This window comes from Plectropomus leopardus, chromosome 11 (genome assembly GCF_026936395.1).
Source record: "Plectropomus leopardus strain MGB_pleo_1.0 chromosome 11, ASM2693639v1, whole genome shotgun sequence".
In the NCBI taxonomy this organism is placed as follows: domain Eukaryota; kingdom Metazoa; phylum Chordata; class Actinopteri; order Perciformes; family Serranidae; genus Plectropomus; species Plectropomus leopardus.
Genome location: NC_142186.1, coordinates 14,058,511 through 14,085,004, shown reverse-complemented (window position 1 = coordinate 14,085,004; position 26,494 = coordinate 14,058,511). Strand labels below are relative to the sequence as shown.

The following is a 26,494-nucleotide window of genomic DNA, read 5'->3' as shown; positions in this document are numbered from 1 at the left end:
TTCAAAATTAAATACAAATGTATTTGTTGCAGTAATAACTCCTCCTTCCCAGCTGCAGTGTGTTTTAAGGATACTGCAAAGAGATCAAACAAATGTGGTCACACAGTGACAAATTGTGAAGGGGGGATTTTGCGCTTGGTCAAGGATGAAATAGGGTGAAATGACAATGATGACGCATATACTGCAAAGTATTTATTCCTGTCTTTTCCTCTTTTAAGAGTCCAATAAAAAAAAAAAAATCCCTATAATTAGTAACAACTGAGCTGGACTGTTATTATAGGACACTACACCTACACACACAACAGGAGGTAAGACTGTCGTGCCCTAAATAAATATGACTGATTCCTTTGTGCATAAGGTCAATAGTGAAAACCTTAAAAATACCAAACTCAAGAGTGATAGCCAGGTCACCCACTGATTAGAACAAATGTCAATATATCTGAAAGCTTTTTAGACAGTAATCACCACCAAATGTCGTGTACTGTGGATATCGGGTTCTCTTATTGTGCGGATTGTCTCAGAGACACTGTGTTTTGATTCTCTGGTTACTGTAATGAACACTGTTGATTCAGGGTCATGCTGACCAATCTCAAAAAAAGCTCATAACAATTCTATCAACTCTTCACTACATTATACTTTCCTTATGTTTCCCCATTTGTGCTTACTCTGCTTGGACATTAGGCACGCATATAGATCTTTTTAGAGGTTCCACGACCAATTTCTCATTTTGTAATGCTGCATAACATTATGATGGATTATTGGTCTTTCTGGCTATTTCTAAAGGTATACAGATATTTTTATAAACAGATTTTTTTCCTCTACATTTTGGCCACACACAAACGCAATTTTAGGTCACTAAAATGGGGAATTTTTATATGATGCAGAAATTCCAAAACCCTGCTTGCGGTTATCTGTCTGGACACGTAAAGGCTAATTTATACCACCTTTACATTTGAAAATAGATGTGTGCATTTCAAACATTGTAAACATCACTGCTCTCATACTTCCTTGTGTCCATTTTGATACTGTAGTATCGATACAGCCAGTAGATGGCCCTAGAGAGCAGAGTCTGAAGTTTAACGGAAGCGTCATTGTAGGTTGTGGTGGTCTGTGAGGCCATTAAATTCATCACAACATGCGGCAGGATAATCCTTTTCACTAGATTACTAAGTCCTTACGTTCCACGATTTTTTAAAATGTGGTAGCTGTCCTATACTGTTGCTTCTCGCTAGAACACTGGCCATCTGATCTCCGGTGGTACTGCTCCATTTTATTCCTATCCATAAGCTCTCAGAAAACATGCGCAAATATGGAGGACATGAACAAAATCACAGACAAAAGGTTCAGTGTGTGTGTCTGTATATTTCCAACACTGAGCATAACAGTGGTTATCAGCCCTAAAACAGAGTGTTTGGAAATGAGGACCTCATATCCTCAATTTGTGCACATCCATTGTTGCTTTGTGTGATGACAAAACACAAGTTTGCTGATGTTTTGTTAGCACTGCTTGGTCTAATAACTAATTTACAGTTAGACTTAGTATCTCTGCAGAACTTCATGGTCAGCAGAGGAAACTGCTGCACCCAATGTTTTTGCTCCACCTCAGCGTCTGTGATTTAAAATTCACTTGAAACTACAGTTTTGGATCAGGCACAGTCAAACCAGCAGATGGTAGAACACTTTTCTCTGTGAAATTATTGTTGATGAGGAAAGGAAGGAAAACTTTTGAATGTCTGGAGTGTCCCAGTGTTTTGGGTCGTATTTGCATGTTGACGGAGATATTTCGAGACTTTTGAGTATAGTTGTTCAGCTTCTAAAGAAAGCCAACTGTGAATGTTAATTTAATGACATCATAAAATAAAGGAAAATGCTTTTCTTTAACATCTTAAATGTAATAATTTAATTAATGATACTTTATTTGACAGTACAAAACAAAGTCATACAGTCAGAAACACCACAAGGCACAGTACAGCAGCACAGGCATACAATTTGGGACATATTTAACCCTTCAGTGATCAGTTACACGTACCACAAAGTGACAACAAGCCATTGCTGACTAGTTTGAAAAAAATCTTTCATGGTCTCAAATTTGACAGAAAAAGTTTATGAGAAGGAAGTTTATATGGGTTTGCCACATACTTCTTAAGATTCGTACTCGAATAAGATTTAAATTCGCCAGATTCTTAATATTTATCAACTTCACAGTAACAAAGCAATAATCCATATATTTACAGTATATAATCTTGGTGGTCTTGTTATTCAATATAATACAGTACAATACGATACAAGCCCCTCTACATTACATTTACTTACACAGATATATAACTTAAATTACTTCATATATTACAGTACACACTATTCATTTGCAGTTCAATAAAAAGCAGCTTTTTAAACAGTCTTGAAACACTTAATAAGATTCTGTAAGTTGTAAAATTAAAGCTTTATGCTTTCTGGAAATGTGACAGTCATAGCTTTTAAATCACCACAGGAAGTTTTGTGGGGATAAAATCACACAGCTAATGTTCAATTAAAGGGAAACTACACCCATTTTCAAAAAACACACATTTTATTCCAGTGGTCTGAGACAGTCCATAAATATTAGTAAACACAAACAACTCTCTCAAAATCCAAAATCTAGAGAGGTAACACACAAATTTGTGATGTCATCGGGTATGAAGTCTGAAACTGCTCTATAGAAGCAGAAAGATGTTATGGATGACACTGAGCATCCAGGGGAATGTTCTTAGTATAGACTTTATAACAAATACATGTCACAGAAACAAAAATGATCACTTCCATTTAGAACACCGGGAAGTGATTTTGGCTGTGGAGATAAGTAAAATTGGCAAAAATATTTTCAGCTGTAACTGCAACCGTTACCCTTCCAAACTTATGTTTCTGCTGTGATTATTTTATGGATTGTGTGGCTTTGGAAGCATCTCTCATAAACCAAATCTAGCAACACTGAAGCTGGTCAATGTCAATCTGAAGCAAAACGTTTGTTTGCAAATTAAAGAAATTTACATTTTTCATAAATATTTTTCACCACTTTAGCATTTACACACTAACCAATCGAGGCAACGTGAGACCAGCAACTCGTGTGTTTCAGAAGTAAAATTATTATCCATTATTATTATCCATTAACAAAAAATAATTTCAGTCTGGTGGCTCTGAGATTTCAACTTCAGTTCCCTGTCAACAGGGGCTATCTGACACCAAGGTAAAGTGGTAAAAGTATTGTAAATATAGCACACACTTAAAGTAATATCAAATTTTTTAGGCTGGCATATTTTAGGTGGCTAAAAACTGATGCCATTTGATTTTATAAACATGACTGGACTGGACGTTTCTACTCAAAAGTTATTGCCAGCAAATATTGTAATTCACTTTATATAGTATTTGCTGTTTCAGAGCTGAAAACACAGTAGAATAAAGCTAATGATGGTATAATAAAGAAAATCAGTCAGTGGGTCCACAAAATCACATTCTTATTTATTTTCTATGGAGCAATGCCAGATTTTATTCCCTGACATCACAAGTTAGAGACTTATTTCTCTGATTTCTGGCTTTGAGAGTAGCTCATGTCCACAAATATCAAACTTTCCTCTGCAACGGAAATAACATACTGTATGTCTTAATTTAGGTGGTGTTCCCCCTTGAACAAAAATGAAATGTGCATTAGCACATATTTGTTATAATGGGGAAAAGGGATTGACCCGATACAATGATGTTAACAATCAAGTGGTCTATTGATTAAAAGAAAGAACATTATTTTCGTCTTTGGTTGATTAAATCAGCAGTATGAAGGATGATGCTTTTGTGTCAGTAAAAACAACTTTGTAGTTTACAAGTTTAGAACGGAGTGTTTGTTCACTTATTAGACTGATATGGCTTCAAAGTAGCTGTTTAAACTGATTTAAGTCTGATTACAGAAAGTTTAGGTTTAATTATTAATAATATTATTTTTAGAATGTATTTAACCATGTGATGGCACAACAGTGTTTTCATATACCAGCACTCAGCAACACACATCAATGGCACTACGGGTCAGATTGTGTTTTGTTGGTACATCCAACATTACTAAAAGCAGGAACATGGTGAGAGGAAGCAACTTTCATTTTCAAATAATCAATACTATTGATTTGTGAGTGGGGATTTATTTTTAATGAAAACATTGGAATCTGCTCAGTGAGACAGCTTATGTAACATTTATTTAGAAACCATTTTAGTTTTTATTTACTTTCAGATGATGTCTTGTTTTTGCCTATTGATAAATCTGTTTTACGATTATATAAATATGTATAAATAGTTTTGCTGTAAACGAAAGTAGGTGCTTTTTTGTATAACTGTGAAAAATGTAACAGTCTTAAAGGAGAGCAAGCAAATAAAAAAATATAATAAACAAGTGGGATTCAGTAAAATATGTGGCAGTCATTAAATCTGACTGCCAAAAATGTTTATTATGTTGTTTGTGTGTTTTCATACGGAATGACAAATTAAAAAGTAGATACAGAATAAATACAAATTATCTTAAAAAAACAAATACTGCCATACGAAAATAGCTCGACAACTTCACCTTATAAACACAAACAAATCTTTAAATCTTTTTGTTGTTCTTGCCTCAAAGAAATATAATTCTAATTTACGTCAGGAAGAGTTCTGTATTTATGGAAGAAGCAGTCTGAACACCACGTCACATGTTTGACTGAATCCCATCCACCAGTTTCAACACAATATTGGAGAGGGTCAATGCACAGCTTCACACATCCACTGTTGAAATTAAAGCACATTACAATGTCTATGGGTTTTTTGTGTCTGCACTTCGAAACTGCTCGAACCTTCACTACCACCGTGATCGATTTAAATGGCCGTGAGTTACTTCTTCCTAGTTCTTCAGACCTTTGCTGTACATGCATTCATCCATCCAGTGCCCATACTCTCTTTCTCTCCCCCTCTCTCTCTCTCACACACACACACACACACACGTTCACTCTCTTTATCTCTCAGTGCTTTTCAGACCACCAACCAGTGATGCAGCTGTGGGAAAAATGAAAATATGCCCATGAAATAACGCAAAATATCATTCTACTACTTAAATCCGCAGTGCAGAACTTTTTCCCCCCCCCCCCACCCGGCAGTGAGAGTAATTACACAAACTATCAATGCATGCCTGTGTCATATGCCTGGACCACCCCCAGGAGCTCTCTCTTCAAGTCATCCCATGCAAATCAGGGCAGGAGGAGAGAAAAGGCCAAGTGATGGAGTCATCACACAAGGTTATCATCATTGCCAGAAATGTAGCCTTAAAGCTAAACCAGTGGTGATCTGTAGTCTTCCTAACCATTGATCGCTTTCTTTATTTGCCTTTAAGGCTTCCTCTGAGTGCCACGTTTCTATTTCACCCGGAGCATCAACTCCAGACACCCTTCTTGGATGCTTTTACGCCATAGCATCTGCTATACTCCTAGCTGCTGCTCGTTCACTGTTGGTGCCCTCGATGTGCACTAGGAGGTTGGAATATCCGAGTTTGCGGCGGGGAATTTCAACAGGAATGCCCCAGGAAGTCATATTTCTAACTTGGATTGTCAGAGGAACGTCACCAGCAGGGACATGTCTAAGGACTGGCCCGGGCTGGCACAAGCCACCCCTGACATCTTTTTGGCCACCCCAAGTGACATCTGTCAGTTTGACATATAAACTGAATTTTTGTTTATAGGTGCAATTCAGTCTTAAACCTGAGATACAGTAATGTGCCAGAGTAGTGTCTAGCCTTACTAATTTTGCATTCAAACAAATTTATAAAACTGTTAAAAATGTTTGTTTTTTTCACACAGGCTCATTTATTTATTTATTTGACTCTTATTTTTATAAATTTTATATTTACTGTTAGACTTCTTATTTTTGGGGGAACAATTTCTGTAATAAAGTATTGAAGCTATGTGTTACATTTTTGTAATGTCACTCTGTTGTGTTGTGATCGGTAGGTCTGTTTATCTTTTAAACTAAACTATAACAATGCAATGTTAGTAATTAAGGTAGGTATGGGTAGTGGAGATAAAAATGACAAATTAAGGCTATGTCGATGCGCAGCAGCGCTCGTACTTCATACAACTCCTGCATATGCCTGCTGGTGTGCTACTGCTCACCAGCCACAGGCCTCAAATTTTTGCTCTGCGCAGACTGTAGTAATATACTGTTTATTAGCATTTTTGTCTTTAATGCGTGTGTCATTGAGACAGTCATACACGCAGTCTTGTCCAGCTTCTATCTGTGGACATGTGGCTACAGTGTTTATATGCGCAAAATACAGCTTAATGTGTTGTTATCAACTGGAATCGCTAACATTTACTAACATGGCTGGAACTGGTATTGCAAGATACATCTTGGTTTTCCTTGTTGTTGTACTAGAACATGATCAAAATGGGTGTGACATCAGTCCCAGCTCTGACCGCCAACTTCAGAGGAAAATAGGACGTGGCATGTGTTCTTTTCCCTCTTCCTGCCCCCCATTAGCTCAGGCTGGTTAACATAAAACCCATCACCTCTGGTGCGCAAGCGCCTGGGACACCAGATACCACAACTCCGGTATACTTCATACCGCTCCGCCACTCCCTGGTGGCAACAGGCTTAAATAGCATTGTGCAAATTTGTTTGTTAAGAGCTTGATTGTTACGAATGCTTCTTTATATATAAAAGTCCCGCACTCCAGCTTTAATGGAAATAGGCAAAATATCTGTCCAAAACCTGCAGACGTGAGGTTTCAGCAACAGCGACAAACTATTCTTTAGATACAATAAAAATACTTAATAATTAAGTCAGTACTTACTGTGAACTGCCGAACCTCCCCATTGTCTACCAAGTGATGCTCTGTCTCTGGGTTGATAGCATAAGCCAGTCTCTGTTTCAGAGGAAAGGCAGAAGAAATATTTATTTAAGTTCTAAATTAAATATTTCAGAGAATACTTACAATATAATGAAAGATCTCCATCAAGGCAAAGCTGACTAAAGATGAACCATTAACATTTATACTAGAAATTCTAATAACCAATTTCCTCTCACTCCATTTTTTGCCAAAGTTATTACTTACATCACAAAACTTTCCAGGCAGAGTACAGAGTTTGTAGATGGCATAGAGGGGCACCATGGACATAGAGGAAATGGCCAGACACCACCCCACCATGTTAGCCCAGGGAGGAAACATGTATGTGCCGTAGTTTGGAGGGTTGAATGTGGCAAAGCTCACCACCACGACAACCTGTGGTGGAAAAAAAAAAAAAACTTAATAGTTTAGAAACCATCATTTCAAGAGATACACTGTTCATTCCAGGTCCTCTTAAAGCGAATTATCTCAGCAGTCTAATGTATTTTCTGATACAGGAGGAGAAATATTCAACTACCGCTAAAAGCAGTATCAATATTTCTGTTGGCAAACCAATAAAGTCATCCACAGTGCATAGTAAGAAGTGGTGGGTGTGTTGAATGCCAAGATGTATTCCAAATATCATTAAATCACACTTCTCAGTCCCCCAGAGAAATACATCACACAAATATGCAAAAACAAGAATCTGACTGAATGCTTTCATTTTTACTTACTATAAGTACTGTAAGGCACCAATACGCCACAGCAAGTTCCTTGTATGTGAAAACTTACTTGACAATAAAGAGGATTCTAATTCTAATTCTGAGTATTTTTTCCAAATACTTTTTTTTGTTTGGCCAAAGCATTTCAGGTACTGGTTGCAGCTGATCCTTATGATATGCTGTCTTTTATACCAAAGATATAACTGCTAATGTGTACAGACCAGAAAAAGGTGTGGAGGAAAAAAACCCAATCTGGGCTGGTGTGTTTGATCTTTCTTCTGTTACCACTGGATTGGCAAACTGTTGGATATACTGTAAGTAAAAAAATGACTTTATACATTTGTCAGTCTAAAAGTTAAAAAAAAAGTAAAAGTAATTACAATGGAGACTGGAGTCATGGTGAAAAAAATTTTTGTTTTTTTTTAGCTGTTTCTTCTCCAAGTCAAGTCAATTCAAGTCAATTTCATTCATAAAGCCCATATCAAAAATCACAATTTGTCTTAGAGGGCTTTAAACCATACAACAACCCTCTGTCCTTGGGCCATCACGGCAAATATGGTGTGCATGAGCCAAAATCATATTAGTGAGGTTAAACTATTTCAACTTGCCTTGGTTTGGCTCCAATGTACAATAAGTCTGTGCACAGACTCACCAGGAGGAAGCAGGGGCTGACAAATTTCCAGCACAACCTCCAGTACCTGCCTGGTCGCTGGCCAATCATCTCCTCAATGTCATCACTGAATCTGTCCACTCCTGAAACACATGGAAATACCTGATATTATTTCAAGACATGGTTAAATACAGCCTTTGCTAAAATTATATATCACCATATTATCAAGGCAGTTGGTGCATCTATATACTGATCAGCCAAAACATTTACACCACTGACAGATAAGGCCAATAACGTTGATCATCTTGCTCCAATTCAATGCTCTGCTGGAAAACTGGTGAACTGGTGTTCATGTGGATGCCACCAGACATGCTCCACCTACCAGAACACTGTTCCATACTAAGTAACCCCTCAAGGCAAATGCACTCTCTGATGGAGGCCAGGTTGATGCCCTGAGCTCTCCTTGAGCATTCCTTCGGCCATTTCTGAGCAGTGTTTGTGGTGTGGTGTTGTCCTGCTGGGAGGTGCCACTGCCATAAGAGAGCCCTGTTGCCATTAAGGGTTGTACTTTGGACTGCAACAGTGTTTGGGTTGGTGCAGCACGTCAGGTGGCTTCCACGTGAATGCCAGCACCCGGGGTTTCCCAGCAGAACATTGAATTGTAATGAAATTATCAATGTTATTTACTTCATTTGTCAGTGTTTTAAAATGTTGTGGTTGGTCAGTGCATTTCGTCCTTACTCAAAAGTTTAAATCAAAAATTGGCCATATAGAAACCCATGATACAATAGGTTGAAAGCTACTATTCACAATTTAACCATTTGCAGTGAGTAAAATCGCTCCCCAAAGCCAACTGTGATAAGCTTTTGCACCATGTTAACTTGATCATGACTTTCTTTTTCTCATAAACCTGGCTGTGCTTTTTTTTCGCTCTGCCTGAAGGCATCTCTCAGTGCAGAGGACTATATCCAGACTGACGACCAGGTATTCAGCACAGCTAAATGCACTTACGTAGTGGACAGCAGAACGAAAGACCACAGCGGCCAGGGGTCAAGGGTTCCTGTCAGCAGTTATGAGGATGGGAAAAAAGGCCCACTGAAGCCTAAGGCTTGATTTATCTGGCTTGCCAAGGTCAGGACCCACCAAAGTGGGGCAATATGCTGACCCCACCGCCTGGGGCCTGCTTAGTATTTAGCCCTTTATGGATCCCTCCACAGTCAGATTCAGTAGATATGAGACAAGAAACTCAATACGGAAGTTCAGGTCAACCATTTTTCCTGGCCTTTAGATTGTTTTTTATAATATTTTGTGCCTGCTGGAGTTTCATGACGGGGGGTTTCACACTCTAAGAAAAGCCAAATTTTCTTGTTTTCAGCTTGTGATGCAGCATGTGAAAATATGTGCAAAGGTAATAATCTATCGTGAAGCAGTTGGTCTTCAGCTATTAATATACAAATGAAACAGTAAAGAAGAACCCAAATGGCTAACTCTACTGTAATTATTTCCAAAACCATCAGCACATTAAGAATTTATTTCTGAGGCCCTAACACATAGTATTAAGAGGTTTTTACTCTTACACAACTGAAGTATTTCTTTCATGTCATGTTAAGAAAGTGCATATACATGAATAATCACTGTGGAGGCATGTAATTCACTTGAGAAAACTCTTGTGTCTCCTGTAGAGATAACCAGTAATTAATAGTGATTCTGTGTCGAGGAGGAAGGATAGATTCTAAAACATATAGCATTGTAGGAATGATGACAAAATTGTGCAAAATCAAGTGTCAATATAATTTAGACATCTGGAGAGTAACTGACTTTGAGGTCACCACCATTCGCCATCCACAACAATCTACAACCCAGCTATTAGACAGCTGACTCCTTGACTCCATGAATTGCGTGTTCCTCAGGTGCAGTTTTCTTCATGTGGCGGCTCACTACTGCAGCGTACAGAGGTAACACCGGCAGTTTTCAAAACACGGGCCATTTAACCTCACCAAGCTCTTTTGAGCACCACAGCTGCAGTTTATCCTTTGTACCTTAACAACACATGCACAGAGACTGAGGAGGCTGAAACCGTTAATGAGAACAGCCCTTATAGCTGCAGTATCCTTACATCTAATAGAACTATGTTGCATTGTGGCACAGCACAGCTCTACCTAGAGATTTCTCATCAAACTCTTAATATAGCATCAGCTTTGGCGACCATGAAGACACGAATCATCTGGTTTTTTGTTTTTTTTTCCCCTCCTGTCTATCTTTCTCACCATAAAACCATGCGATGCCAATGGCTTCAATAAGCACTCCAAAGAGAATCGATGTTCCTGCGGCAAAGTGGTCCAGTAGAGTGAAGACATACATCCCACCCTTGAGAGAGAGAGAGAGAGAGAGAGAGAGAGAGAGAGAGAGAGAGAGAGAGAGAGAGAGAGAGAGAGAGAGAGCGAGAGAGTCAATAAGATGAATGTATAAATTGTGTTAATATAATAATATTTAAATACAGGCCACAATAAAAACAAGCAGAAAAAAATCTGATAGTTCAGTTCATGGCATTTGCAGATACTTATTATCATTTGATAAGAGGGACAGTTTACAGCTATAGTTTGTGGAAAGTGTTTGTATGGAACTGTGTGTTTGCCCGGTACATTACTCACATTTGTAACACAGAAGAGGGACATGAGGAAGGTGGCAACAACAATGAAAAGAGTGAACAGCTCCCTGTGCTTGTGGAGGAATTTAAACTCATCAATCAGCCCTGTGATCACCGATTCCATCCCACCCATCTAAAACAGAAGACAAAAAACAAAGTCAGCAAAACTCTGAACATATCTCACTTTTGTATTGCATAATTGCTACAATGACACTCCAAAACATAAATATTACAAATGGAAATTGTCCGTTTCACATTTTACCCTATTACCATGAAAATATAGTATATGGACTACAATACCCATAAACACCCTAGCTAATTTGAGAATTTATGTCAAAAGTAAGGAAAAGGCACGTCACTTAATTGAAACAACTGTGTGTGTGCGTGTGTGTGTGTGGGCGCGTGCACTCACAGCACTGTCGATGCCCAGTGTCAGCAGCATGATAAAGAAAATAACTGCCCACACTGATGATCCCGGTAATGTTGCAATGGCCTCTGGGTAAATGACAAACACCAAACCAGCACCTATAGAAAAAAACATTCAAACAAGGAGAGTAAAAAAACAGCGCATAAGCTCACAAACTGTGTGAGAAAAGAAGACATTAAAGAAAAGAAGGCAAAAGAGCAAAATACATGGTTAAAGAGTTATAAAAACATGCTGTAAAAGATCACGTGAAAAAAGAATGGTATATTAGAAGAAGAGTTTATGCAAAATGATTAAATTTGCAGTGTCATTTAATAGCACCCATCGCAGAATGATGTCAAAAGCCTGCTGTGGAATATATATATATATCATAATATAAACCCTCCATTCTCTTATTTCACACACACCACATTACTAAGATGTGATGAGAACCTACAACAGTAGGTTAGGCTCTGAGTCAAATGTACAAAGTGCAACAACAAATGCCATGGAATATTACAGGTGGGAATCACCAGAGGCCCAATGATACGATATCATTGTGACACATGACACAACATCACTGTGATTTTAAACGTGTTGTGATATGCAAAGTATTGTGATAATATACGTTATTATATATTTCAATTTAGCACCCTTTTTGTACCGCAAATTGTGTCCCCAAAGGCAAACTTTGTTGTTTTATGTAGTAAGATAATTTTTTCAGTCTGTTTATCTCAGTTAATTTCATTTTAAGGTGCAGCAAAATGTATCTAGCTGACTGAAAAAGCAATTTATTTTATTGTTTTAGTATGCTACTAAAAATTTAATTTGAACTTGTAATATTACAATTTCTGAATGAAAAAAATGATAGTCTGTGTCTTTAAATCAATACAATATTACCAAGCAAAAAATATTGCGATACTATGGTGTATTGATTCCCTCCCCCCACCCCTATGGGACATGGCTTCTATAAATGTGCTCATGGAAATATGATATTTTTCCTGAAATGCTCAGTGTGTTCTGTTAAACTTTATCTGGTAGAGCTGACGTGCTAAAATATCTTTTTAAATTGTGTTCTTTCTCATCATACATTTTTGAAAGCTGGAGGAAAAGCCCAAACTTGATGATGGTGCCTACCTCCAAATATTGTATATAAATATATTATATATAAAAACCACATTGCAAATACAGACACATAATACCATACCGTCTCTGGCAACTTTGTCCAGGTCTACACTGTGCTTCTGGGACAGGTACCCGAGGAAGGAGAAAACCACAAAGCCGGAGAAGAAACTGGTTAAAGAATTGATGGAGCTGGTGATGATGGCGTCTCTGGATCAATAAAATCAAATAAGAGAAAAAAAAAAAAGAAAAGGCATTAAACAGTTCATCAATCAATCATCAGCAAACAGTCAATATCAGCATAACTGACCAGTCAGTCGATTGAAGAGTGTGTCATGGATGGTTTAAGGCCTGTTTTCTCTTGGCTTTTAAATGACGAGAACATTGGAAGGAGTCTGGGTCACAGAATAGTTTTTAATACCCTTAATAGATTTTATGGATTAGTCAGGTAGTCAGTAATTTGCCTATTATGTGACAGACTGGCAGGTCAACCTCCTGCCTTCTGTTGGGAAATACCTCCTTCAATGGCAGAAATGATAAAGTGAGAAGAGAAATTCAACAAATAAATGAGTTGTTCACCATTAAATAAGAATTGGGGAAAGCTCTAGGAATATTACATTATAGGAAATGTGCAATCCCTTATTACTTTTAAGGTTGGATTATTTTTTGCTTTTAGCTGAAATATATTTTCAGTGATCTAGTGTTATGCTCAAGGAGGAATCCTCAAGGTGGATGGTGTCATGTGTCAGTTATTAGAAACATTAAAAAGGGAAAAAAAGCGGATAAAAGCCTCCTGTGGGACGCTGATGATTTTCAAAGAGGGCGACAGTTTTGATTGGTGTTAGGGCTGTCTGTTGCACAGCATGGTGTCAAAGACATAGCAGGTTTCAAGGAGCTTCAAAGGTTATTGTAATTCACCTGCTTATGTTGTGTATGCATGTGTATGCGTGTGTATGTCTGTGTGTATGTCTGTGTGTGTGTGTGTGTGTGTGTGTGTGTGTGTGTATGTGTGTCTCCGTGAATCCACTCTTTCCTCCCCTTGTATGTCTTTACCTGTAACAGTTGTTGCTGAATTTGTTGTAGCTGGAAAAGGCAATTAGCACACCAAACCCAACTCCCAGAGAGAAACAGATCTGTGTCGCTGCCTCGATCCAGACCTGGGGAGCGACAGAACAAGCACACTTGTGTGAAGCGGCAAACAAAAGGCACAGGAGAGGAAAAAAGCCATTATTAGGGATAATTGCAGGAAACTCATTCAACGGCAGTAGATGAAAGACGCTAGTGAATACGGGGGGTAATTTTGCAAATTACTGCTCCATGAATCTATCTAATCTAATTCTCCAATTGCTGCCATGCATCTCTCTATCTCTCTCCTTCTTTCTCTCTCAGTCTCCATAACTGAGCCCTTAAGTCCAGTGTGCTTACTTATTGAGCTCCTCAGCGCTGTGATAGCAGCTTTGACACACAGGGAACATATTAGAAACCGTTTAGACAAACAATCTCAGTTGTTTTTAAGGCTTCAGGAAATGCCTCTCTATCAATACTTGAAATTCTGAATCTTTAGTCTGAAGCACACAATTAGAGGAGACGGACCGTTAACATCTCTCAGATTTGATGCATTAACACAACAGTTGTGTAAGTTGAGTTCACAGGAATAGTTAAACATTCAAGCTTTTGTCATTCAACCCCTTAGATCTAAATCAAAGATGTTTCGTTTTGCCAGAGAAGTGATGTGCAGTTTGTGCTGTCTGTGGCTTTGTTGTGTGTTGTCTGGGCATAACTTTTCTACACTTCATTATCTTTACTATATATGCAATGTATGCTTCAACAGGCTAACGATGCACTTTAAAAAACAAAAAACAATCACTAACAAATGTAATTATGGACATAAATAAAATTAACAAATGGCCATTATTATGACTACCAGATCCAGTGCTACAGTGTTTTGTTTGTGTTTTGTCGAAGTGCCAGAAGCTGTTACTCAACTGCTGTGGGTTAGGATCCCCCGGCAGATATATCATCCCCCAACGTTTCATGGCTATGGCTTTGAGGGGTACATATTTTTCCTGAGCATGTAATCATCAAACACCTTCTGCACAATCAACACTGAAAACAACATCGGTATGATTTTAGCTCTTCCTTAGCAGCAACTCTTTGTTGGTAGCAAAATCCTGAACACAGGTTGTTGTCAGCTCACAGTGAAGACCATTTCCATTCCTTCAAAAAGTTTCACGTGTAAATGCAAAAGTTAGTTCAAACTGTACCTGTACTTTGGATTAATAATGCCACTCTAAATAGTTGAAGGGAATTTACACAAAGCATTACTGTAAAATATATTCTATCCCACTTGAATATGCATTTGTAATGACATAATATTAACCTACACTATATGCTTGCTTTCTATTGCTGTTGTTACTGGTCTGTGATGTACATGCATGCTGTGATGTACTTATAGCCATTGTATGTCTAGCTTAGCACATTAGCATTATAGTGACTTTGTCGTATATCTATATTTGTATTATGTAACATATGAGGTTGACTCTATTCTATTTGACTAGATGTGCTACAAGAAACAAGCCAAATCTTTTTAGAGTAAACCCACTTCTGGAGATTTCTTCACAAATTGCTTTAATGTTAGTAAAATATTTTAATGAAACTTGTCTGCGCATTCCTTTAATGTGTCTTTCAGCCACAGTTGCCTCCCAGTGCCTCTGTTTCTTCTTCTCCTGATCCCCCACTACTCTCACCTTCTCTCCGGTCAACACTCACCTTGGCGTCACAGAGTCTCAGGAAGTCCACGGAGAGGTAGGCCTTAATGCCATCGATGGCTCCGGGCAGAGTGACTCCACGGAGCAGCAGCACAGTCAAGACCACATAGGGCATTGTCGCTGTGATCCACACAACCTGAAAGGGTCGCACGAGGTACACACACACACAGACACACACAAACAGAACAACCGCACGTTTACACAGAGAAAGAAGACACACACGCACAGAGTCAGATCTAAACATATGCATGCATCCAAGAAAGTGAAAATGTACGCATACATTTATATACACACAAAATATGATCTTAAACTGCTTGGTGGATTTAAACGGAACTAGAGGGCACAGGATTTCCTTTTCTTTAAGGTGATTCCAAAGCTTAAAATTGAGCCACTCTTGGATAATTATAGTACTTTTGTGGTTTTCACATAAAGAAACATGGCCACTGTGCCTGCACTCACCTTTCCAGAGGTCTTGACTCCCTTCCAGAGACTGAAGTATAGCAGAACAATCACCACAGCGAGACAGGAAGTCAGCTGCCAGCGCGGACGACCCAGATCACCAATACCATTACTGTCCTGGATGTGGAGCACCCCTCGTCTAGGGAAAGAAAATAATCTAGTAATAGCCAAGACCAGTCCTAAGTCTTCATTTACAGTTTACAAAAAAAAAAAAATAAGAGGGACTGTAATATATCAGCCTCCACGGCTCATCCAAATTCGGTCACTACTGGCTCCAAAACACATTAATTAAATTAAAGAGGAAGTAAAACCCCCACTTTTGGCTTGAGTGTCTTCTCCCTGGAATATGAAAAATGTTTAAGAAATGGAACTAAGATAATACATTTCACTGCTGAATTATGACTTCACATGTTTCACTGATACTGATTGTTGACACTGAATGTAACGCCCGGCCAAACCCTAACTGGCATCCCAAATTTCACCCCATGTCATGTTGTCCCCCTTCTTCCATATATTCATGAGAGGGCATACAGTTCATCATCACACATGCATTATCTCTGAGGCAATTACAGGACAGTGTGCTCCAGAGTTCAGGGCTCTTTAACCCAATGTGTGGACAGCAATCGGAGGGATGGTGGATATTTCCCATGGCTACAAAAGGTACCATAGTAGGAACATGAAATAGTAAGTGTAGTTTCCCTACATTATTATTCACAACATCAGTTGAGCTATACACCTGGATCTTGATATCCTGCATAAAATTGGCCTAACAATCAAAGGCTGGCCTTGTTGGAAGCTGTTGGAACCTGGGGGTTCATCAGTGACAGGTGACATGTAAGACCCTATGGCAAACTGGCAAGATGGATGCTCCATGATGTGTTGGAGCATCTGTTGCACACAATTTTGCATTTTAGCAAATCAAAAAGGTCTCACAAATCATGAGAGCCTTGCCAAGACAGGAAAACCGAGCTGGCAATAAAAGGTAGCAGATTTAAAAGTGTACCTTCTTATTATATTCTATACAGTTGAATAACGTGTCACCTGAAAGACTGGACATTGTTGACGCCTTGATTCGGATAATTTCAGAGAAAGCCCAACAGTTGAGACTGAATAAGATCAACCGCTGTGGTCAAATTGTCTGCAGGTGGTTCTGTGTCAATAGCACACTGCCATTTCAACGAGCATGGATCAAATGTCTCATCTGTCACAACAGAACAACCCCTCACTTGTTGGAATACAAGACACCTGGTCAGCTTCACAGTGTGGGAGGCGGCATCGGCTCAATGCAGACAAACTCTGGATCCATTTTGAGGAAAGAAATATTGATGTTCATTTTTGAACATTTAATTATCTCATAAGTGTCCATAGATATATATTTATATAAGACATTACTAAATCTAGGTGTAGGGCCAATAGTAATTGCAGTAACTTCCGTTCTTCTGTAGATTGAGTGCCCAGCCACCTCCATGTCATTACACGCCAGTACTGCGCTTTCATGCGCACTTCCTGCAGTGGAAATGTGTGGGTGATATACAGTAAAGCTTTGCACCAATATTTTAGTTTGACAAAGTATGTTTGGCTCCACTGATTTAGAAGTTTCATGTTTGCTGCTAGTTCAAACACCTCAAGAAAAGACAGAGAATTTACAGTAGAAAATTACAGATTTAACTTGAAGGCATGAGCATAAAGTTTTGCAAAGTCTTCTTATTAAAACATATATTCTTAAAGTTACCTTAATACAAGTGAAAGGCAGTTCCATTTATCAAAACAGTCACATTGTTGTAGAACCATTATGGCGGGGTTTCTCAAACTTTTCTTTTTCATCACCCAACTTTTAGGTCCCAAAATTCACATGACCCCCTACAATTAGCTGCTACAAATCTGTCGAACTGCATTTCCTAAATTACAACTAACGATACTAAACAAATATGATAAATAAATGTTTAAGCCTTAGCCCAACTCACTCAAAGTACTCCTGAGCAGGGGTGGCCTTGTAAATGTCACTGACTGAGCTGTTGTCGGCCCAGTCAGAGCAGTTGGGACTGTTCCAAGTGTTGTTGCAGTGGACCCACGGCAGCTCGCCGGTGAACGAGGAGAAGAGGTAGAACAGCGCCCAGGAGATGATGACATTGTAGTAGAAACCAACGTAGAGGGAGATGAGGATCACTGTGAAGCCTACACCTGTCAGAAGGAAACAAATGAATCAATATTTATAGCCATAAAAGACAGAAACACAGATATGCTTACTGCACATATTAGCACCTGAGATACTAAAATGGACACCTGGGTGGAATCCAACATGTACTTTTCCTCAATTACATAGTACTACTACTACTATTAGTTTTCAGATAAACATATGATAAGCTTATGAGATACAACGCATTGCTTAAACCTGAACCAACAATTTCCAACCTTCTTGTCTTACAATCCCTTACAAAAAAGGCCAGGTTACATCCCTCTCCGCATTGTCTAACATCTTTCTACTTTTATTGTTCAAATGGTGGCACAAAAAACACCCCCAAAAAGCTGTTAACTTTGCAGACAGCTACATTTAGATAACTGTTTGAGGTCCAATGGGGTAAAATTTTCCATTATTTCACATAAATCGGAAAAGAAAAGAAAAGTCAAGAATATACATACAAATGAAATTTTTCCTCTTTCATTTCACGTACTTGAATGCAAAGTGGTAAAAATAGATAAACCGTGGCCAGCTACAATAGTAAACAGCTGCTTGCACACTGATACATCATCAACACTAATTATGTAATATATATAATGACAAATCTGCCATTGGCAGTGCAGTGATAGTAGCCGAAGTGGGCCTACTACTAAGTAGACAGGTCACCAGGCGTTTTGGCTGATAGGTGAGTATACTGCAAACGGACAGAAAAAGAGGGCTACACTACACCACTTGTCACAGAGGTTTCATTTTTCTACAGAACTAGTGTCATTACTTTTGATACTTTGAGTACACTAAGCTAATAATACCTCTGCACTTTTACTCAAGTAGTATTTTATTGCAGGACTTTACTTGAAATGAAGTATTCATATATTGCTATAGTGGTATTTTTAAGAAAAAGACCTGAAAACTCCTTTCACCACTGAGGATGTAAAGGTGAGAGGATGCACATATAAAACACAATCAAAATAGTATACAAATTAGTGTTGTATGTCTTTTTTATTTTATGTAAGCTGATCAGGAAGTAATGTGCCTTCTTGCTAAAACAACCATATGTTACACTTGACTACACTTGGATGATACCTTTCACCTTTTCACACATACAGCTTTAGCGTAATGTATGGTTTCATCATGCAGTGAACCCAATTACAAATCTTTGATGTAGGAAGTGCTAGTTAATCAAGTTTTGAGAGTTTTTTTGTTTGTTTGTTTTGGTATTTAGACGTGAAGAAACATTTGCAAGTCAAAAAAGTGATAGATTCCACACAAGATTAAATCTTAGGCATTGCTGTATTGAACAGTGACTACTTCCTGACAGACTCCACCACCAGAGCACACACTAGAAAGCACAAAATCTTTTGCTCAGTATGGGGACAGTAGCATTGTAACATGCCCGCAGTCTCACAGAAACTTCCAAAGATTGCCTCTTTATGCCTTAATTATCAACACATCTACCCTTTCTGTAAATCCAAAACGAGTCCACTCTTCTAAGACTGAATCTAATTGTTAACCTTTTCTGAGAACCATGACCACAAGTGTGCCTTATTGATTCCTTTTGTGATGTGGATGTGATATTTGTTCAGCGAGCGATGCCTCTTATTAGCGCCACATGCGGCCATGTGCCATCTCTCTCTCTCCAGTCTGCCTTTCTCAGTCATTTTCTTCAAATGCATTGATCCTGAGGAGGAAACTAGCTTGTTGATCAGAATAATTACTGTCGATATGGGCATGTGTGTGTGTGTGTGTGTGTGTGTGTGTGTGTGTGTGTGTGTGTATTTGAATAATTACTGTTATCCCCCCGCTGAGAGACAGAGAGAGAGTGAAGCGTGTGATTAGAACGTCAACCTACTCAGTGTGGTCCCTGACAGACGGCACATGTTCTCACACAGGAGGCACACGCTCGGAGACAAACGCACACGCACACGCACGCACGCACGCACGCACGCACGCACACACACACACACACACACACACACACACACACACACACACACACAGACACGCGCACGCACGCACACACACACACACACACACAGAGAGAGAGAAACAGAAACACCACGAAGGAGCACAGTACAGTCCACACTGTGGACCACCTTCACACCAGCAGGGACATGATCTAACAAAACACTGCAGTACAGGATCATGCTGTGAAGTGACAGCTGGTTTGTGGGTAATAATGGTATTTGAGGTTGCACTTATGTTTCATCTTTAGATTCATCGTGAGGTGTTAAATATGGATTTAACTGAGACTATAACTTTACCAGAGCAGGATATACAGATACAGAAATAGATGAATACACACAGTCACAGCTTGTAAACTGTGTATAGAGAATAAAAAGTTGAACCAAGTTAAGTGTAATTTTCAACCAATAACTTTGTTCTGAAACGTGAATTGCTCCTAATATTTGTTTCTCCATTAGTGTACGTTTGGATGCCATTTTCCTAAACTGCGCTTTGCTTATCGATGTGTTGAAAAGTACCCCAAGAGAGTGTCTGACAGAAGAATTTGGACAATCAGGACAAGAGTCTAAAAGCCCAATTTTCATTTGCTTTCCATCTGAGTGCCAACAGAACCTGATGTTCTGGGGAGGATAAACAATGCCTGTCGCCCTGCTCAACACGGGAGATGAGCAGACAAAAGAGACTGGCATGTGGACAGACAGGCAATGTGGGCAGACAAGCAGATAGAAAGACATGTAGATATTAGAGGTCTATCATCAGACAGACAGACAGGCATTACATACCATGACAGACAGATTTCAAATATATGTGGGGCACTCCTGGTCAAGAATTGGCATGTGTACGTCCGCCCAGCGTGGGCATGTGTCAGTCTATATATGTCAAGGTTCCCACACAGTTTTACCAAACTTTCAAAACTTTTCAGAACTTTCCACAATTTATAACATTGTCATGGCTTCTGTTAAGTAGTTTAAAATGAGTAGGACTATATAGCAACACAACCATACATTATTTAAAACTATCTTGTGCCAAAGCACTAAATAACTTTATTTGCTCTGCCACTTGTGGGTACTTAGCAAAATGCCAAAGCTGTGCCCATTTTTGGGGAATAGAAAACCAAAGTTCCTGTAGATGGTAATGCAATTTGACATGTTTTGGATTATAATTTTGGCACATTTGATTTACTTCTTGTTAAACAAACGTTTGTTTTGTAGACATGTCAAATAATTGTTTTGTAACCTTGCTTGTACCTGAGCAGTCGTAATACCTCAATAAATTGACGTCGATCTGCGTCAAGTCCTGTCTGTCTTCCCCTCTCCAAGTGAATCAACGACCCAACACAATGGGTGGATATTTCATAGATATCTGTTTGGATCATAATACCTGGTGATTAAATAAACTATGTACATTTGATTGAATCACCAAGTATCGTTAGTCTGTGTTGTGTTGTGTGTAAATAACCAACCTGTTGTTGGCCAACTATTTGATCTCAGCTGAGATTTAGTTGGAGACACCAGTCTGATGCTGCTGTTCTGTATGACTAAAAGAACAGCAGCCACTCACTAATGTTAACGATCCATCAGTAGTAACTGTCACGAGCATCATTTAGTAATTTTCCACACTGACACTGAATATTCATGTATATTATGTTCCTCAAATCTCAGAGTGAAAGCCTTTGTTAAACAACTACACAACAACTTTTCATCTGTTTTCTTTATCCCCAAAAAAGGGGTTTGGCCATGGCAACGACACCGGCGCTGGTCTTGTCCATGTATATTATGTGATACTGGTGACATTGCAACAGTAACTCAGCACATAATTGGAAATTGGCAACAAAAGAACAAATTTTAATTTAACATTGTACATATTTAGGGATTTTTATTATTATATTTTTTTAAAAAGCCAAAAATGTATATTCAAAACTTTTCTAAAAGATTCTAATAATTCCAAACCATTTCCAGCCCTGGAAAACAGTTCTTTTTTCGAATTTAATACACTTTCCAGAAATTTCATGACTGTGGAAGAATGTGTCCTTCCTACCTTTGAATATGGGACAAATCTTCCACACGCCTGCCGCCCCCTCTCTGTTATACTGTCCCAGAGCAAGCTCCATGTAGAAGAGAGGCATGCCTGCTATCACCATGAAGAACAGGTAGGGCACCAAGAACGCACCTGCACACACACAGACACACAAGTAAAACTGAATCTGTAGATGCAATGTAGTGAATAGAACAGGTCCTTTTTTAGATGAGGTATAGCAGCCTTTGCAGGGTTTATGGAGATATTTCCACAAATTATTGGATTACATAGCATTAATACAGTGACAGAACTGGGGATATTGTGATCTACTATCTTAAAAATAATATAGATTTAGAGCTCCTTGGTGGCTCAGGGGTTAAAGCCGTCCATGACCCAAAATTCCCCTCGTTTGCATCCAACCAGGAACCTTTGTTACATGTCATTTCACATTTCTCTCTTCTTTAATTTACTGTATACTATACTATTACTATAAGCATACAAAATGCCCCCAAAATAATAAAAATAATATTGTGGGTTATTAGCCCCAAATTAAAGTAATGTTTTTCCCTAAATGACAACATATGGGATTTGGGGAAATATAGGGGCATATAGTCAGCCTGGACTCAGGCTACAGTATCATTTAAAGCTTTTAAAAGGGGAGAAAGCTCTATGTTAAACAGCCATAATTAGTGGCAGTGATTGTTAGAGCTAATCTATTCAGAGCAGCTGTGGTGGTTTTTCCCCTATTTTGATCTCTGTGAAGGGGTTGAAAAAAAAACATCTCAACAACAACCAGTGAGCACAAGGAACTCACACACACCTGCGTACATGTGTAAATACAGTGCATGCACATAAACATGCAGCTGAGACTATACAGCATGTAAGCGTATGTGAATAAATTCCACCTTCCTCTCTCCTTTTTCCAATGTTTTACTTTTTTTCCTGTCTTTCCTTTCAAAACAACCATGCACAAACACTCCACCCTCAACCCTTCACTTTCTTCCTTCACGACTCTTGTAGGAGAGGAGAACAATCTTAAACTTACATAATCCTTCCTCCCCTTCCTTTCTACCTTCTCTGTCCACCCTCTTTAGCAAACATTAGTCTCCTCCCCTCACTGCTTAAATCCATCTCACCTCCTCCATTCTTATAGCAGAGGTAGGGAAATCTCCAGACGTTGGCGAGGTCAACGGCGAATCCGATCACAGACAGGAGGAAGTCGATTTTCTTTCCCCAGGTCTCCCTTTCCTCCTCCCCACTGGGGTTAGTCTGAGGAGGAGTGGGAGCCACTATGGTGGTCGAGGTGAACTGAACCCCATTCTGCTCCTTCACAAGGATCAGCTCCACCTAAAAAGTTAGAGGTCATAGAGTTAATAATCAATTGGATGCAAAGGTTCTGAAAACTTGGGTTATTTAATGACTTGTGATTAGTGATTAGTCACTAGTCACTAGAAGAGTCATTAAATAACCCAAGTCTCACCATCATTTTATTATTCTCTCACTTTCCACACCTTACAGAAGATAAAAACCACCTTCATTTCATCAATTGTTCATGCAGCAGCAAAGGCTTTATATTCTGTAGTAAATGGTAAAAATTCTACTCAAGAAGTCATTAAGTCCATTTTAGCCTCCAGGAAATTGGAATTTTCTTTAGCGTTATGATTCTCTTTTTCCCACCCAATGCTTTTTTGGCCTGCATGAATTGACTCAGACAGACCAAATCAGAGAGAAATGCACTTAATTAAGACACTAACCCCATGCTGTGATTCAATTAAGTTTTCTTAATCAGACTGAATTGCATGCTATTAATCCACTGCGTGTGTCACATCTGCACTGACCTCTTTGGGGCCCATGGTGTTGGAGGTGGGTTTTTCCAGAGCTGCAACTGAGGACATGAGGCCAACAGGGACTCTCTCTGTCAGCACGGAGGGGTGCACAGCCTTCGGCAATGAAATGCCAGTGGTTGCAGAGGAGGAGGAAGGACGGTAGGTGCTGCTGAGGTGTCTGGAGAAAAACATATGGTGGAATTTTATTAGTCTGTGATTGGGAAATTGGACCTTCATTGCAAACACACTGAGACTTAATGGGGTTTAACACAACAAATATGGAGAGATTCAGCACTAAAAGCTGTAATTAAAATAAATAAAAAAAGCCTGATAAAATCAACATGTTAAGCAGACTATATGGGAGATAACTGCACAAGGAGTATGGGTCATTAAATATATTAATTCATCTCAAGATGTAGTTGTTAAATGAAACATAAGAGCAAGAGGAGAGTGATGAGTGGAGAGAGTGGGCTCCAGGCTGAGGGTAACAGTCTCCATCAGGCCATCACAGTGTGCTCCTTTCAATTCACACTTGTTGATCGCCATTTTGCTCACAGATTTGTCCAGCGTCTACTAACCCTGTCTCATCACCACGTTTTCCACCGGATTTTGCCAAATTTTTGTTCTGAACTTTTCACAAAACTGATAGTATTGGACCCTTTTCAGAAAGTGATCAGAATTAAATGTTTTAAAAATATATAACAGAGGGGGAAAAAATGCATTTTTGTGATAACATGTTTTTTTGGGAGTTTTTTTCAATGAAGTCTTAAATTTGTTGCAGAAATCTGAATAGCCATCTGCTCTTGCAAGGATGATATGAACAATTTCAACATAACTTTAACCTTTATTACTCAACTGATTTGCTTAATATGTTGCCCGATTACAATTTATTCTGTAATTTTCCTGTCATCATAAGACAAGAGATAACACTATAGGTTAAAGCCAAGTGCTACATAACAAAAAATACTAGAGAAGATAAAAATGTTTTCTCAGATATGAAACACTCACCTTTGAAATATGACAGGTTAAAGCTCCTCCAGTTGTCAATTTGGGCAATTTAATCCCAGTTGTGCTGATGTTGTTCAGTGCGCTGCAAACTGGTGCTGACCATATTTACGCAGACCGTCCTTGACAAGTTACAACCAGACTGAGGCAAAATTGTTTCGGGAAACTGAAAGAAAAAAATGGTGAGAGATAAAGTAAGACAGAAAAAAAAACAGGAACTGGTGATCTATGAGGAGTTGTAGAAAGCCCTCCAGTGAGAGTCTCACACAGAGCCCAGAGTACCCTGTGGTCTGCTATGGAGATCTGTCTGCGATACCACTCTTGTATGAGAATCAATCACCCCCCCCCATCGCCGTCACTCTCCTCCCTCCCTCCTCACCCGAGCCTCGTCTGTTCCTCCTCCTCTCTTTCCCATCACTGCATTTTTTCCTCACCTGATTTAAGCATTTTTCTGGATGAAGTAAATCTATAATGAAATATATTCAAACATGACCACCCAGATACAGCGAGACTCCTTGCAAGTGTAATATTTGAAATATCAGCGACCTGACCATGATGCTTTTTTTCTAAGTTGTATACAAATTATGAACATTATGGATCTATGTTCACCCAAGGATATCTACTGTAGCGGAAGCTTAGCTGGCTGGATTAGGAATTTATATTCATAACATAAAGACCAGTGGAAAGGTGTTCATAACATGATATAATGTGAAAATCTACCTGACAATGTTTTTTTTTTTTTTAAAAACAACAAAACATAAATCCAGTTAGTCCCTTGATGATATGTTTTCATTAAGGTTAAAGCAACTTTCACTGGCAAATCAGAACAAATACATCTTACATTTGAAAAATTAAACAATGTTTGTAGTTTCAATTTACTCCTTGGTAATCTTAATCCTTCTAATTTTACTCACAAGTAAAAGATAGTGACTTGTTCTTGGATTTGATGCAAACATATGAAAAATACATATATTTCTAAATCAAATGTTATATTGATTTGATTCACAATTAATCCACAGGTTTGAGAGTTGTGGCTTAATCTTCTTGGTATTTATACATGTAGAGTGCCTCAAGTAATGTGTCTCACTGTGGCAGGGCTAGTAGTTAACTACTATAAACTCTTCAATCAATAATCAATACAGTAGGATGTTGTCTGTGATAAATTATGTCTTTAGCTGTAAATAGTGTAAGAAAGGAATTGAAAAATATTTAATGACACTAAGGACTTGGTTTATAAAATGAATTTTTCTCAGTAGTCACTTGAACTACTTTTTACTAAATAAACAGTAATTGCAGTTAAAGTTATATTTAAAAATAAAATAAAACCCCATTTAACATGAAATAAATCTGGATTGTGGTTTCAGTGTGGTGTGCTCAATTTGACTGACAGTGTCCTAGCAATTTCAGCAAACTACCCAACAACTGATCTAATTCTCACTTAAATATGGTTAAATTTTAGGATTAGTTTGTGGGATTAGGTGAACAACTTTTCCCCACTGACCCCTGCCCACTTCAAACCCATGAAAAAAGCCTGGAAAAACTAGATATACCACCACTGGGTTGTATGCCTCCACACCACACTCAAGATGTACTTACAGTTTACATCACTGTCTGTGAAAACATGTATCCTTAACATACAAAAGATCTGTACAATCGGCACAGTTTCAAAGTGGTTCCCGAGGGTTCTTGAGTTATGGACAAAAACATGTTGTGTGAGGTCACTGTGACCTTGACCTTCGACCATCAAGATCAAATCAGGTCATCCTTGAGCCTACTCGAACATTTGTGCCCAATTTGAAGTAAATCCCTCAAGGTGTTCTTGAGATATTGTGTTCACAAGAATGAGACAAATGAAAGGTCACTGAGATCTTTGACCACCAAAATCTAATCAGCTCATCCTTGAGTGTACTCGAATG

General features: G+C 38.7%; 1 protein-coding gene across 1 annotated transcript; it reads right to left on the bottom strand.

Annotated features, from left to right (window-relative positions):
- Positions 1-1,890: 1,890 nt before the first annotated feature.
- Positions 1,891-24,843, bottom strand: slc6a3 (solute carrier family 6 member 3). Its single transcript, XM_088084043.1, has 16 exons — positions 24,582-24,843; positions 23,586-23,751; positions 22,884-23,094; positions 21,769-21,900; positions 17,555-17,771; positions 15,591-15,729; positions 15,133-15,267; positions 13,417-13,520; positions 12,449-12,573; positions 11,251-11,363; positions 10,843-10,971; positions 10,459-10,558; positions 8,234-8,334; positions 7,088-7,255; positions 6,827-6,898; positions 1,891-5,037 (listed from the first exon to the last, which is right to left on the bottom strand). The coding sequence occupies exons 2-16, from the start codon at positions 23,640-23,642 to the stop codon at positions 5,014-5,016; spliced, it is 1,827 nt and encodes a 608-aa protein (XP_087940169.1). The 5' UTR covers positions 23,643-23,751; positions 24,582-24,843; the 3' UTR covers positions 1,891-5,013.
- Positions 24,844-26,494: the final 1,651 nt, after the last annotated feature.

Excerpts from the sequence above, each read along its gene's own strand:
- slc6a3 (XM_088084043.1), bottom strand. The coding sequence starts at position 23,642 with ATGTCCTCAGTTGCAGCTCTGGAAAAACCCACCTCCAACACCATGGGC. Across the intron at positions 15,730-17,554 it reads CCTGCTCAGGAGTACTTTGA|ACGAGGGGTGCTCCACATCC; the intron begins GTGAGTTGGGCT and ends TTCTTTCCCTAG. Across the intron at positions 5,038-6,826 it reads GGGAGGTTCGGCAGTTCACA|CTGCATCACTGGTTGGTGGT; the intron begins GTAAGTACTGAC and ends TTTTTCCCACAG.